The sequence below is a fragment of the Colletotrichum destructivum genome, chromosome 5 (genome assembly GCF_034447905.1).
Source record: "Colletotrichum destructivum chromosome 5, complete sequence".
Taxonomy (NCBI): Eukaryota; Fungi; Ascomycota; class Sordariomycetes; order Glomerellales; family Glomerellaceae; genus Colletotrichum; species Colletotrichum destructivum.
Window position 1 is genome coordinate 2,171,143 of NC_085900.1, and position 13,769 is coordinate 2,184,911.

The following is a 13,769-nucleotide window of genomic DNA, read 5'->3' on the forward strand; positions in this document are numbered from 1 at the left end:
CAAACGGGCGCTGCCGTCACTGAACATATCCCCACACTGCCGAGCCGGATTCCACCACCCACCACGGTCTCAAGACCAGTCTTTCGGAATGTAAAGATACTGCTGAGAAACGTTCAAGAGACGGGGTCGGCTGCAGGAAGGCAGTCACGAGATGATCAACTGTCAGAATCCGTTTTATCAAGCCTAGTATAGGCTCTTCATTAGGTATTGCATGCATTCTATTACTCGGCTCCTGGTTCCCTGCCATGCTCGCCGGCTCCCTAATCAAGCATTCTTTATTATGTCGAGAATTCCCCTGACCTTCCCTGCAAGACCTTGCGCATAACCCACACCCACAACCCCTCTCGCAAACCGCCAGCTGCGTTCCTGATCCGGAACGGGATACTTGACGGGCGGGGGGATGGAAGTACGAACGCCTAACCAACCGAAGCGGTCAACGCAGATGCTCTTGATATTGCAGAGACCCCTGAGCCCCTCCTCGCCCGCGAAGCGCCCGTAGCCGGAGCCGCCGACGCCACCGAACGGCAGCTGCACGGCGTAGGTTGTGCCAAAGTCGTTGACGGCGACCATGCCAGTATTGAGGCCGTCCACGACGGCTTGGAGGACGGGGTCGTTGTCGCCACCAAAGATGGAGGCGCCGAGACCGAACTCGGGCGCGTTGGCCACGGACAGAACAGACTCGGCGTCGGGGCCTGGGGCGCGCATGATGGTCATGACGGGACCGAAGCATTCCTCTTTGGCGATCTCCATGTCGGGGGTAACATCGATGAGCAGTGTCGGGGTGAAGTAGTGACCTTTGGGATATTCCTGGTGGATGTGGCGGTTACCGCCAGCCAGAAGGCGAGCACCTTGTTTGACTGCCTTGTCGATAAGAGCTTCAAGCCGGTCAAAGGCAGCATCAGAGATCATGGCGCCTACATCTGCCGTGGGACCCAAGCGGAGAGCCTGCACTTTTGGTGCGAGCGTAGAGATTAACTGGCCGTAAAGCTTCGGCGTGGCAATGATTCGCTCGATGCCAATGCAGTTTTGCCCGGAAGCCTGGAATGTTCCACGCATAAGTATCTCAACGATACGCTTCAGGTCCTTGGCGGCAGAGTCGAGTATAATGGAAGGGTCCTTGCCGCCAAGCTCGGCGATGAGAGGGGTAAGCGATTTGGCGGCCGACGCCGCGACCTTGAGACACACAACACGGGACCCGATGAAGGTCAGGTGAGAGATCTTGGGGTGGGACGTGATGTGGTTCGCCGTCTGGGGCCAGCATACCACCGTCTGAATCAAGGCAGGATCATGACCATGGGCGATAAGAGCGCCTCTCGCGATGCTGGTAAAGTATTGAGAGCTCCAGGCTGTTTGTTCAGAGACCTTGACGAGCACACCGTTCCCGGCAAAAATGCTCGAGATGATGGGCCCTATAAGGTTGTGGAACGGGTAGTTCCAGCTCACCAACGCCCCGACCACACCGAGCGGCTCATACCGCACCTCGTTGCGCTTGTATATCATTAGGAGGTTCGTGGGCCGCGAGCTCGGTCGGAGGGCTTTCTCGCCGTGGTTTAGCGTCCAGGTAAGCTTCTCGACGGTGACGAGGATCTCGCCCAGCTGGGCGTCGACCATGGTCTTGCCGGAATCAAGGCATGCGGCGCGGCATATGGCTTCCTGGTTGTCTAAGACGTGTTGGAGCATGGTACGCAGCACACGACGACGCTCCCGGAAGGTCGTCGTCTTCCATTTCGACTGCGCGGCGTGGGATGCATCGAGGGCACGATCAATGGACGCCGGAGTGGAAGGGTTAATGAAACCGAGGAATTGACCCGTGGCTGGGGCGTAGCACTGGACTGCGGTCGTTCCGGAGATCTGCATCGAGGAGTTCAGGTTAGCCATTAAGCGATTGTAGTACGCTGTACGCACCTTGACATTAGTCTCCTCGACGAACGAGTGTTTGTCCGGGGTCTTTGGCGGCGGGACGGTGTAGACGACGGCTTTGTCTTCGTTCCATGACTGCGCTATTTGTAGGAGCCAGATACTGAGAGAAATGGCGACTGCAGCAAACAAGCACTGGGGAATGCCGGGCCTGTCACCAACGCGTCGTATTAGCTTCAGTATCTATGTGCAGACAGGCGTGGCGCCATTCGGTCCGCGGTGGCGTACGGGATGGCTTCAAGGTACGAGCCGAGCCTCTCGGCAACCTCGTCTAAGAACTTCGTGTCCATTTCGGAGTCGACCTTGGACTAGTTCCTGCCGTCTAGATATGATTGTAGCGCGATGGTTCGTTGCGAACGCGTCCGTCGAGGCCGGAAGTGTGCTTTGCTCTTGTGAAGTGAGAACCTCCCCCGGCGGATCCATGAGGTCGTGCCGCATCAGATGTTCTTCGTCAGAAATCAGCAGAGCTCGGGGGAGCTTGCCCCGGTCAAGTCCCGCGATTAGCCCATGCCTGACGCGGATTAGCAGCTGACAGGGGTACGCCACAGGTGGGATGCAGGGGGGCTACAACAAATGAGGGTACCTGCGTGCTGGGTGGGGAATCGCCTGCCACCTTGCACACTCAAAGCATTAGATAATAACTAGCACTGATGGTTGTATGGCTATCTTAACAACATTCTACGTATGCTACCTAGTCGATAACGTTGATCAAGTTTTGGATGCTGCAAAATAGCAAGTGTCGCTTCCAATCACCAATAATCAGGATGGGTGTACTATGAATAGTTCGAATAACGGTTGGCTTCTGTCTCATCTGCTGCTCTTCTCCAAGCTACCCACCCCTATTATGTTTTTGGTTTTCGCTTCTTTCTCCTCCTCTTGTTCGAGCGTATGTACAAAAAAGGCTTCATCGGCACGAATGCTGTGTGCCATCACATTGTCTGGCCTGTCAAGCCGTAACGCCCTGGGGGCCCTTAAGGAGAGATTCCAGCACCTTTAGCATGGACTGGTTCCTGACGACCGACCCTCTCTCAATTCTAGCACGCACACAAAAAGTTGCACAGAAAATGCCGTCCGAAGTCTTCCTTTCCTTTGCTTCCTGAACGCCGTCGCAGTAGGAATCCCCTTGTACGATAATGATAAAAGAATAGGAAGAAAAAAAGCAAAACACCAACGATCGAAAGCAGACAGGGGGTGTGGGTGACAAAGCATTGGGGGTGTCGCTGGTACGCGAGGGTGAGAATGTCGTAGATCGCTCATGCAGATCGTGATGCATTGGGGGATATCAACAAAACAGCAAAAAGAAACAAGGACCCTGTCTCGAGGGCGAGGCGGGATATAATACAAGGATGATCTGAGGGTGTTTAGTGAAGAAGCGCTTGCTAGATATTGGCGCTCTTGGTCAATGATAGACCTCGTAGTCTTCGCGGATGGAATCGGTCGCTGTACGACTGGCTAGACTCTATTCGGGAGAGGCGAGCGGCCGACGTAAAGTCATTGCTGGCCTCGAAACTGGCTCGCGTGCGGTCCATTGAGGCTCGTATTCGGTCGTAGGACGGTCTGGCTCGGTCGTAGGAGGGACGGGTTCGTTCGAACGAGGATCGCATCGGAGGAGTCATGTCGAGGGACTGCGTGTGTACCATGTCCATCGATTGACGATGGCCCGTGTAGTTGGTGCCGTCGCTGCCATTCTGGCTGCGCGGATTGTGCGTCGTGTGTGTCGCAACTGAAGGTGGATAGATTGGCCTTCTGTCCTCATCCACACTGGCATAGTGCATATGCTTACCCTTGCGCGAGCTGTCCGACGAGTTTGACGGCGTCTTGCTCGCCTCCTGCTCCCCAATGACCGTTGCCTCGTCGCTCTGGGTGAGACGAGAGAATTTGCCCTGTCGCTCTTGCTCGCGGATGATGTCGACGTCGTAAGGGAAGTACACCTTTTGAATCGCCTTGATTGCGAACCGGGGGAAGAGGCTAATGACGGGTACGATGAAGAAGACGGCCCAAAAGGATGCCTGGGCGTAGACCTGCGGCGCGGCCTGGTAAAAGAACATGGATCCTTCGGTAGCCGTGTAGATGCCGGTGACGATAAAGATCGTTAGGTCGCTCAAGACCACAATCAAGATCATGATCCAGTCCCAACGGTACGTATTGATAAGGATGTACCCGTTGATGACGAAAACTGCGGGGTGCGCGATGTAAGCGCCGAGTCGTGTCCTATCTTCAATGTTCAAGCCGTTCTTGGTCACGAAGCTTGTGCTAACCACTGTCAAGTACGGAATATAAAAAACCATAACAGACTGGTAGACGCCGTCAAGCATGTAAAGCCTGTGGAGAGGTTAGCATCTCATCAAAGGCCACAGCTGTGACCAGACTTACCAAAACTTGGTCTGCGTCCACTCCGCTCGCTCAATACCCCGACGGTACAGTTGAGGTACTGCGAGCGAGACCTTGTCTGAAACGTCCTGGTCCAAAACGCCCATGACAACGACTGGGACCGAGGTGAACAGCAGGTTGAACAGCAGAATGTAGGTATACTCGTAGATGTACGTAATGTCAAAATCGCAGTAGATTTGGTACCAGAAGATACCAAACACCCAAACCACGTTCTTGTAGAAAAAGTTGGCAACGGTCTCTCCGAGACGTCGGTATGACCATCGACCATGAACGAGCACCAACCGCGACAGGAACCGGAACTGAGCGATGGCGTAGTCTGATGACATGACGGCTTGTCGACCTTCCTCGCCAGCAATGCCGACACCCACGTCGGCCTCTTGGATCATGGCGACGTCGTTAGCACCGTCTCCGATGGAGAGGGTCATGACATCGAGACCGTTTTTCACCATCGAGACCACGGCGGCTTTTTGAGCAGGGCTCACACGACAGCAAAGAACCGACTTGCACTGCTTGCAAAGAAGCAAAAACTTTTGTTTCAGGGCGTCGTGGAGAACCCACTTGAGAGAAAAGCCGTCAATAACGAGACCATGCGTTGGGCCGGGCGGCTCGTGGTTCTTCTTCGCCTTGGCCAAATCATCGTCGTCGCCCTTCATGCCAAAAGCGTGAAGGTATCTGTCGAGTTCCTGTTCCAAAGTGCCGAGGAAGTGCTCATCGGGAGTTTCGCCGGTCTCGTCTTCGTCAACCTTGAGGTGGATGAGTTCCATGTCGTTGTTCAGGAGGTTGCAAGAGAATCCTATGTTGATGGCCGTCTCCACCTTGTCGCCGGTGAGGACCCAGAGCTTGATACCGGCATCACCAAGTAGGGCGATGGTGTCCGGCACGCCATCTTGTAGTCTGTCCTCAATGGCGGTTCCTCCGAGCAAAGTCAGCTCCCGTTCGAGATGGTCAGCAACCTCCTCCATCTTCTCCTCTCTATGTTCGAGAGCCGAGGCAGCGGCATCGTATTCCTTGCGCCAAGCCTGGTATTGATGCTCGGTGAGTTCACGCTGGGCAATACAGAGCGTTCTCAGGCCCTCGCGAGCAAACATCTCAAGGTGCTCGGCGGTGACCTTGCGAAGCTCTTGTTGTTCACCCCTCTTGAGACGCGAGTAGATGATGCTGTCTGCGCCCTTGCAGATGAGGAGAATACGGTTGTCGGGCATCCGTACGATCGCACTCATCCGCTTTCTGCTTGAGTTGAACTCGATAGTATTGAGTATGGGGTAAAACCGATCCTCGCCCATGACGTTCAGATTGATACCCTCATGGGAGCTGCCGAGTACGGTGAAGCCCATATCGCGGGCTGTCGCGACGAGTGCCGCCTCGTCGGGGGACTGCGCCTTGAAAAGCATCTTCGGCGGCGAGCCAGGCACCTTCTCTGCAATGACTGTGTGACACAATGCAAGGCAAAGCATGAAGTGCTCGTTTGCTATTTGTTGCTCCTTGCCGGAGTCGCCAGCCAAATCGGAAACATAGTCAGGAGCGATGAAAGTAAGGTCCTCGTCATGAAGGTAGGGATTGTCGTGCAGGTTCCTGAGGCTGTCAATCGCACGGAGTTTTGCGTCTGCAATCTCAGCCCGGGCTTCGGCAGCCTCCTTCTCGACATCGACGCCCAGTCGCTTTTGCATGCCAGCCTGTGCCTCCGTGTATGCTTCGCCGTACGGCTGCCCATTAATGGTCGCTTTCTTGAACTCCATTACGTTTTGAGTCAATGTGCCGGTCTTGTCCGAGAAGATGTATTCGATCTGGCCCAGGTCGTCGGAGATATTCCAGGACTTGGGAATGCAAGGCTGGTCTAGCGGCTCGTAGTACATCTCGATATCGCTGTAGATGAAGATTGCCTGAAGCAGTCGGACGATTTCGAGAGTGATGTAAAGAGCGATGGGGATCAGGTTCTGGAATACGATGAGGGCAGCCCAAAAAGTAATGAAGCCGGACATGGGCGCGGTGTCTCCTATAGACCCAAAGTCGAAAAAGTGCAATGAAGCATCTGTCTTCGCCCACGCCACTCCGTTGATGATGGCCGACAGAATGCACAGGACAAAGAGAAAGCCGAAGTTATAGATAACGTTGTAGTTCATCTCCCGAGCAATTCTGGCGCGCTTGCTAGGTGTGATGCCTGAGTTGATCATAATTTTAGTGTCGTGTCCAGTAAAAGCGACTACACCAAGCGCCCATTCCGTGTTTCTGAGGTTGCATCCTCGGAGGAGCATGTTGTCAATCGTAATAGGCTCGGTCATGAGTTCAGGCTCCGCCTCGTCGGCGAATGTCTGATGCCATCTGATAGCACCGTTATACTTGTAAAGGTTGGGCTGAGGAGGTTCGCTCTCGATCCAGAACTGGGCTCTTTCGCAGTCCCTCGCGTGCTTCAGCGCTCGGCCACATCTGAGGGCTTGCCGCACCTTCAAGTTCGTCTCGCCGTCCAAATTCTTCGTCTCGACGTAGCACGCCCCATCAGGGTCGGACGTCGACAAAACAATGATGTCGGCTGGAAGCTCGTCGTCGTTGTAGATTCGCACAAAGTCGCCCACCCTAAGGTCTTTCCAGTGGTCTTTGTGGAATCGGGCCTCGCCCTTGCTCGGGAGGTTGCGGTTCAAGACGTCTCCTTTTCGCTGCATCAACTGTCTCGCCCGCTTATCATCATCTGACTGAGGCACCTCCAGGGTCTGACGGGGTAGCGGAGACGGGACAGGAGTCATCTGGATATCCTCGCGCGCGGAAACGAACGAGTCACGACCGGATCGCGGCGAGGTGAAGGAGTCCCGGGGGCCCACGTGGGTTTCGATCGAAGGTCGCGGCGCGTCTGCGAGGGATTGCGGGCTCTTGCGCATCGCCAACTCTCGCCTGGCCTTCTTGGACCATACACTCTCGATGGTGTGCCATATGAGCCCAAAAAATCGAGTATTGGCCTTCTTGACGCGTCTCCAGAGGGAAACATTGTCCTCCTCGACGTTGACGTTGTTCCAACCCCGCAGGCGATGGACGGGGGCATTGTTCAGCTCTATGTCAAGAATAGTACGGCGATAATCTTCGACGGCATCCTTGAGCGCAGTGACGGCGATAATGAAGATGAGGGGCACTGAGTTAAGGCCTGGATTCGTGCCACCAAAGATGGGGAAAAACTGCAGAGTTGGAATTGGCTTCAGCAAGCTTGGAAGATGCCTCGAGTTCGACTTACCACCAAGATGACGAGGAAGAGGAAGAATATGTTGGCGATGTTCTGGAATTGAAACCACAGATTCTTTGGCACGAAACTGAGAGGGGTATACTTGGCGGTCCGAATCTTGTTCCGCGGAAAGTGTTGGCTCGGATGGCCCTCCTCGTCCAGAAGCTCCGGAGGCAAAGGTAGATTAAAGAACATTTTCCTGCCGCCATTGCTTTCTTCGGGGTCGGGGTGAGCGACGTTATGTTCTGTCTGTAGCGATTCGGTGCCGCCCGAGCTGCGGCTCTTTTCACTGTTGTTTTTCTTGTGAGCGGCGCGATGCATGAGGGAGAGCCTCTTCTTGTTGCTGCTCTTTATTGTCATTTTGCGGGTTGCCCATCTTGTCCGCAACGTGGGGATCTCAGGGTCGTTGGCAGAGTTGTTAGCAGGGGCGAGAGCGGCGTTGGGCGCTTGTTCGTTCGTGGACGCCATCGTGGTCTCTTGGTGTGCGGGCGAGCAGCCCGATCAACCCGAGTGGTCCTCCAGGATGGCCTCGTCCGGCCGCAACAGTGGTCCCGGATGGGAAAGGAACGTGTTGTTTGACGAGCGGTCCAGCGTCGGCGAGGTCGAGTCCGGAAAGAAAAAGCGTGGGTTGTCGTCGAGTGGTTTGTGAGAGGGGAAACGAGCGACCGTGGATGTTCGGCGTAACGTCGTCGTCGATGACCGTCCGAGGGTATGTTGTGGTGTTGGTTGAGGAAGTGTGGTTCGTGCGAGGGAGTAACAGAATTGGAAGGGAGCGGTCGGAAGGGGGTAAGAATTATTTTGGCTGAAGGGGCCGGGAGGCGCTGTCGCGGTGTTTGATGACAGCGTTACCCAAAAACCCGCTGGAAGGGGGGAGTATCGGTCGCTGGGATGTGGGTGCTGGGGGGACTGGACGATGGAGTACTGAGGTACTTTGCGACTTGCCCGGGGTAGGCAGGCAATGTATCCGTACCTCGAGTCGCCCTTCAGGAATGCGCCTGGTATGTGTGTGTGTGTGTGTGCACGTATGCAAAGTATGCAGAACGGATGAAAAGGCGCTTCCGTCGTCCAACCCAGACTCTCATTCTCTGGAGGGGAGGGAGAGGGAGGGGGGATGAGAGACAAGTTATCCAACCCAAGCTGGATAAAGTACCTCACGTATCTCACCCTCTGTGCAATGGCGCAGGGGGGGGGAAATGTAGGTAGCGTACTCTGCACAGTAAGCGTGTGTGGTACGTGTCGAGAGTACCTCGAGAAATTGTGGCGACGGAAGTACCTCGCCTTACCGTTGGAGTGGGGGACTGTAGCAGAAACAGCCTAGCCGGGTACGAACCTCCAACGCGGCAGAGCATGTACTGTTTCTAATTGCCCTTGTACCGTGCTTTTTCTTCTCTGCGCGGCGTCTAGTCTCTGGGGATTCAGCTTGAGGTCGAGGTCCGAAGATATGGGCACAAGGTCTCTCAGATCTGGGTCCAAGTCCCGCACCGCCAGTACAATTCCCAGTGACTCGGAGGATAAGTCGGAGGGCGAGACAGACAGACAGACAGACAGAGAGGGATGATGGCTGAAAAGAGGAGAAAAGGGAGAGACAGGAACGGTCACGACCGAGGACAAGGACGAAAAGAGGAAAAGACTGGAGCAAAGGAGCGCTGCGATGCAACCAAAGCGCGTGCTCATGGTGCCCGTGATGCCCGTGGTGCCCGTGGTGCCGCGTCGGCCGAGCAAGTCCGCCTCTGTCACACGTTTCTCTCTTTCTCTCTTCTTCTGACGGAGTACGGATTTTCTAGTTGTAATGGATAGCAGAGAAAGGATGCACCTCGAGACAGCAATGCCATAAGCGTAACAGCAGGCGGGCGGCGCCTAGGATCTCCGCACTCCTCCGTAAAAACTAGACGGCCTAGACGGCAATCCAAAGTCCCCTCTCTGCTTATGGGTGGTCACTCGCGTCACCGATTCGCACCACCGACTCCGCAAATCGATGGGCCACAGGTACAACGGGGGGTACGGGCGCGGTCAAGTGGGAAGCACAAGTGGCCGCCCGCCCGGATGGCCCGGGGACTAACAAGACTCCACGCCCGTCTCTACATCTGCAGTCGACCGGGCTAACATGTCCTGTTCGAGGTTGGTATGGTGCGTGTGGCTGTTGCAAACATCAAATCCCATCTCTCTGCTGTACGAGCGAAAGAGCGGTTTCCGTCTAGTGTCCGCTCCATCAGCCATGCCGTCACGCAGTCCGAAAATCAACAACAACCAGCGACCCTGCTTGCTGGATGAATAAGCCTGATCTCACGGGTGGATGCGCGCGATTGGTAATCAAGCTCATTGTGCAAATGTCGCACCCGCCCGTCGTGTACGATGTAGGTACAGTGCACACGTCTTCAGCAACAGTGACCCATACTGTCCCTCATTTTCGCTACGTCGGCGCAGATTCGAGAGCAACCAGCATTAAATCTTGACATGGACAATGCCAATGGTTACCTTCCCTGGCCCCAACATAGGCTCCATTTGAGGGATTCCCAGTTTCCATGCGATCGAATTTACTCTGCAGCCGTCCTGTGTGGTTTCGTTTGGTATTTCCAGCATGAGTGATGCCGCTTCCATGCGTGCTGACTGATATGGGAGACAAAAAACTGTGACTTTGAGGTGTGCATAAGAGAGAGAGGAAGAGAGGGATGGAGAGACGAAAAGGCTGGTAATTCTGTACCCCAGTCATCATCCAAACTCCAACAGCCAGTCAGGATGTGAGAATCGCTGTCCTCCTCATCTTACGGCGCTGGCCTTTGAGTCGAACACCACCGTAACGACGACCAAAGTAGGCAGGCTACTTGACAATGGTTGTCGCTGTCCATCAGAATTGAGCACGAGCAAAAAGAACAGGCCAAACGAGCACAGAGCGGGCCGTGGCCGCCGTGGCCATAGATCTCTCAATGCTGCGTCTTGCTACCTATGTATGTACTTTCTGATTGTCAACCCAGCCGCCATCGACCCCAAGTCCGGCTCGTCACGAATCAATTCCAGCCTTGGGGCGCAAACATCGAGGTACTGTATTCCTTGAAATGATGTGAGGTAAGGTACCGGCATGTGAACTATGTAGGTACTGCCTACCTGTTACTTAGGTAGGTAGGCTACCTATGCACAGCGGTACGTACCACGATTTCAAGTGCCCAGACAGAGGCTTTCCCTCTCCTATTCCCCCCTCCAAATGGCACCCGCCTCCTTTATCTCGCCTAACTCTTTTCTCTCTCTCTCTCTCTCTCTTTTGTCTGCCCCGTCAACAAGACCTTAACCATCTCGTTCGGGCCTTGGGAAAGGCTTTACCTCAAGAACAGGAATCTAGTACCTTTGACTCCCCTTGCACCTAGAAAACCTGTAGGGATTCAGAGAGGAAGAAAGTGGCAGGTATGGCGACACGCTGATCGCCCCGACGCCCATCCACTGGATCAGCATTTGACCCAACCTCAAATGTACTCCGTACGGATACTTCATCTCCAAGCACTCGCTTCTCACTCAGTCCCTCACCAGTATCCGCAGCACCACCGGAGAGTCAGGGACCCCAAACCTACCCTTGAATTCTGCAGCTGAATCCGTCTGCCCACTGCTTAGCTCTTCCCTGCGCCGGCTTCCGTGACTGCACTGCAAAGCACAACTTTCACTTCCCACCCGCCCCGCCCTCGAAAGCCTCTCCCTTTCCGTCCGCCTCCTACGCCCTCGGCCCGTGGAAGTGGGATGGAAGAGACAGTGGGAATCTTTAAGAAGAGAGAAGGCAGACAACGGCTTGGATACATCGTTCCACCGCCCAGCCACTGCTTACTGTGACACCTATCAAGACTGGGCCCGACCGACCACCGAGGTTGTGTGTGCTGGCAGCGCTATAAGCCTCAGGAAGTTGCGCTAACAGCGGGCTGGCGGGCTGCTCCCAAGAACACCCGCACTGGCGACTGGTTCATTCGGACGGGCTCTAGGTGTCATGCCTTGTCGCAAGCAGGCGAATCCCAACCTCAACCACCATCTTGGGCCGCGGCGAGCCAGCGGTCCGGGATCAAGCGGGCCAATTTGCTGCGTCGCAGCGTTGCCCTGTTACTCACAACTGCTTATGAGGCTGAGCACTTGTGTGCGTTTATTACGGGAAGCCATCGTCGTCATCCTGGCCCATTTCTTTTCGTCCATCCCCCATATCCCTCCGGTCCAACAGGGACCCCAAAAGGGGGCGTTCCAGGTGTGGGCAGTCGCTTCTCGACATAAATTGGACTCACTGGCATCTCATAATGATCCATGCTTGGTTGCGAAATTGGCCAAGAATGTGCCAGCCAGGGGAAACCGCGCAAAAGACCCCCAGAGGGGCCACCCAAGTCTTGTCTTGATGACCGGCGGAGCACGAAATCAGATGGCTCATTACGAGCCACCGCTGGCCAGGCCCGACTCACTGGCTCTGAGTTGCCGACATGCTCCATATTCTATCTCTTTCGCGCCTCAAATAGCAAGCGACGACGCTCCATCAGCCAGGCCCCCAGTGATGGCAGTGGGAGAGGGATGGGTCTCAGGGTTGCATCGTGCCCACGGCCGCCCGGACGGATCGCGAATCTTTGCGCCTGTGGCACTAGGGCCTGTTAGGCATGCGGGATTGAGATGCGCGCTCGAGCAAGCCTGCTGGCTAGTGCTCCTGACCTGAGCCAAGCTTTCTGCGTCTCTCATGTCAAGGGCTCTAGTTACAGTTCCAGAAGAGCACTGCCTCACCAAGCAATTTCGCCATCTCCCGCCGAGTAAGGCGTGGCAGAAGAGATGGCGATCGAATTGACGCGAGGCTGCGGCAGATCGAAATCAATGGCATAGCAAAGCAGAAACTTACACACAAACTCACACGTAAACACACTCACACCCAGCCTTGAGCAACATACTTGAGGCTGAAAGGACTATGAAAACAGACCCCCTCCCCCCTGGAGAGACGATACCGTCCGGATCTCGCCCCTCCATCAAACCCGTCCAAGCAACCCAGGGATGGCACCATGAAACAAATCTACGGCTACTACGGATGCACACTCAACGCCCTTCAGGCGCCTGTCGGCAGGGTTAACATTATTTCCGCATGTTCTTGGCAACCTCTTCTGGGATTGCCTCCGCTCACAGATCTGTCCGTGTTCTTCTTTTTGCGACGGATGGAAGATATCAATGCTAGAAAGGACTACTCGCAGCGGCCAGTGAACACCGACGTCGTCAACCTCGGGTAGGTCCTGCTAATGTATCTGGGAGCTCCCTGTGGCATTTCCCTCAGGAACCAATGGCCACGCCAAACCTGCGGCCGGCATCCTTGCGAGCAGTCTTTTTAGCTCCGTCTCCCCTCTGACCATCACTGGCCAGTTCAAGTGAGCCCGCAAGGAAGGTCCCACACGAGGGTCCTCAAGCCTATGCACCACGCCTCTTGTGGTGCTGTCGGGCATTCGGGGCTTCGAGATGTCCTTTCGGAGGTAGGACGAGGAACGGCAGGACGCGCAGGGCGCCCAACCAGTCATCTGCAAAACTGCTCTAACGGCGCAAGCGGAGGTCATCTTGACGCCGAGGGCACGATGAGTGGGACGAGTGAGACTCGCGCGCCGCTCTCACCAGCGGACGCCGGTCTGGAGTGCGGTCTCCGCACCAAGCCAGACATATAGTCGCCAATTGCTGTCTATGTGAACCATCCAGTGGCAAAAGAGTGTCGGTTACTGCTGCTCCGGAATTCTCTTGTCTTCCAGTCATGCCGGTCGCATAATGTTCGCCGCGATGATTCTATACAAACTAAATTCAAGCGGGATCGATTCCAGCCAACGCTCCAGCCAACACTCCAGCTGCCCGCGTTGGTTTGGTTGGTCTCGTCCGATCCAACGCCGACCAAACCTCCTATTCAGCAAGGAAACGGACGGAAGACAACAGACGGGGAGCCAGAGACAAGATGGGATGTGGCCGCGAGCCGTGATTCTCCCACCCACCCTTTCTGATGCATCCCAGACGCGATAGGGGGTTGGATACCAGGCGGTTCACGCGGGACGCCGGTTGATTTAACCTAGACTGGTTCGCGGCCCAAGATCCTGGAACGGATTCTGCGATGCACCTCTGCTCCGGACAGCCGTGATGACGGATGGGTTCCCTAACCCTTTAGCAGATTTTGGCCCGATGACAGACATCGGCGGGACTTGTAGAGTGCTAGTGCTCCGAGCGCCCTGTGCAATGGTGGTTAAGGACTGCATGCAGGCCAGAACCTTTCCCATCTCTTGTGATATACTAG

General features: G+C 55.3%; 3 protein-coding genes across 3 annotated transcripts; 1 reads left to right on the forward strand and 2 right to left on the reverse strand.

Moving 5' to 3' along the window:
• Positions 1-131: 131 nt before the first annotated feature.
• Positions 132-2,343, reverse strand: CDEST_08236 (Putative aldehyde dehydrogenase domain, aldehyde/histidinol dehydrogenase). Its single transcript, XM_062924395.1, has 3 exons — positions 2,146-2,343; positions 1,906-2,068; positions 132-1,851 (listed from the first exon to the last, which is right to left on the reverse strand). The coding sequence occupies exons 1-3, from the start codon at positions 2,205-2,207 to the stop codon at positions 265-267; spliced, it is 1,812 nt and encodes a 603-aa protein (XP_062780446.1). The 5' UTR covers positions 2,208-2,343; the 3' UTR covers positions 132-264.
• Positions 2,344-3,296: 953 nt separating this feature from the next.
• On the reverse strand, positions 3,297-7,981 carry CDEST_08237 (Putative P-type ATPase, HAD superfamily, P-type ATPase, transmembrane domain superfamily; the record flags this gene model as incomplete). The annotated part of the gene is made up of 3 exons (XM_062924396.1): positions 3,297-4,239; positions 4,291-7,469; positions 7,526-7,981. The coding sequence occupies 3 exons, from the start codon at positions 7,979-7,981 to the stop codon at positions 3,297-3,299; spliced, it is 4,578 nt and encodes a 1,525-aa protein (XP_062780447.1).
• Positions 7,982-11,782: 3,801 nt separating this feature from the next.
• Positions 11,783-12,121, forward strand: CDEST_08238 (uncharacterized protein; the record flags this gene model as incomplete). Its single annotated transcript, XM_062924397.1, has 1 exon — positions 11,783-12,121. One exon carries the CDS (start codon positions 11,783-11,785, stop codon positions 12,119-12,121), a length of 339 nt encoding a protein of 112 aa, XP_062780448.1.
• Between the last annotated feature and the right edge of the window lie 1,648 nt (positions 12,122-13,769).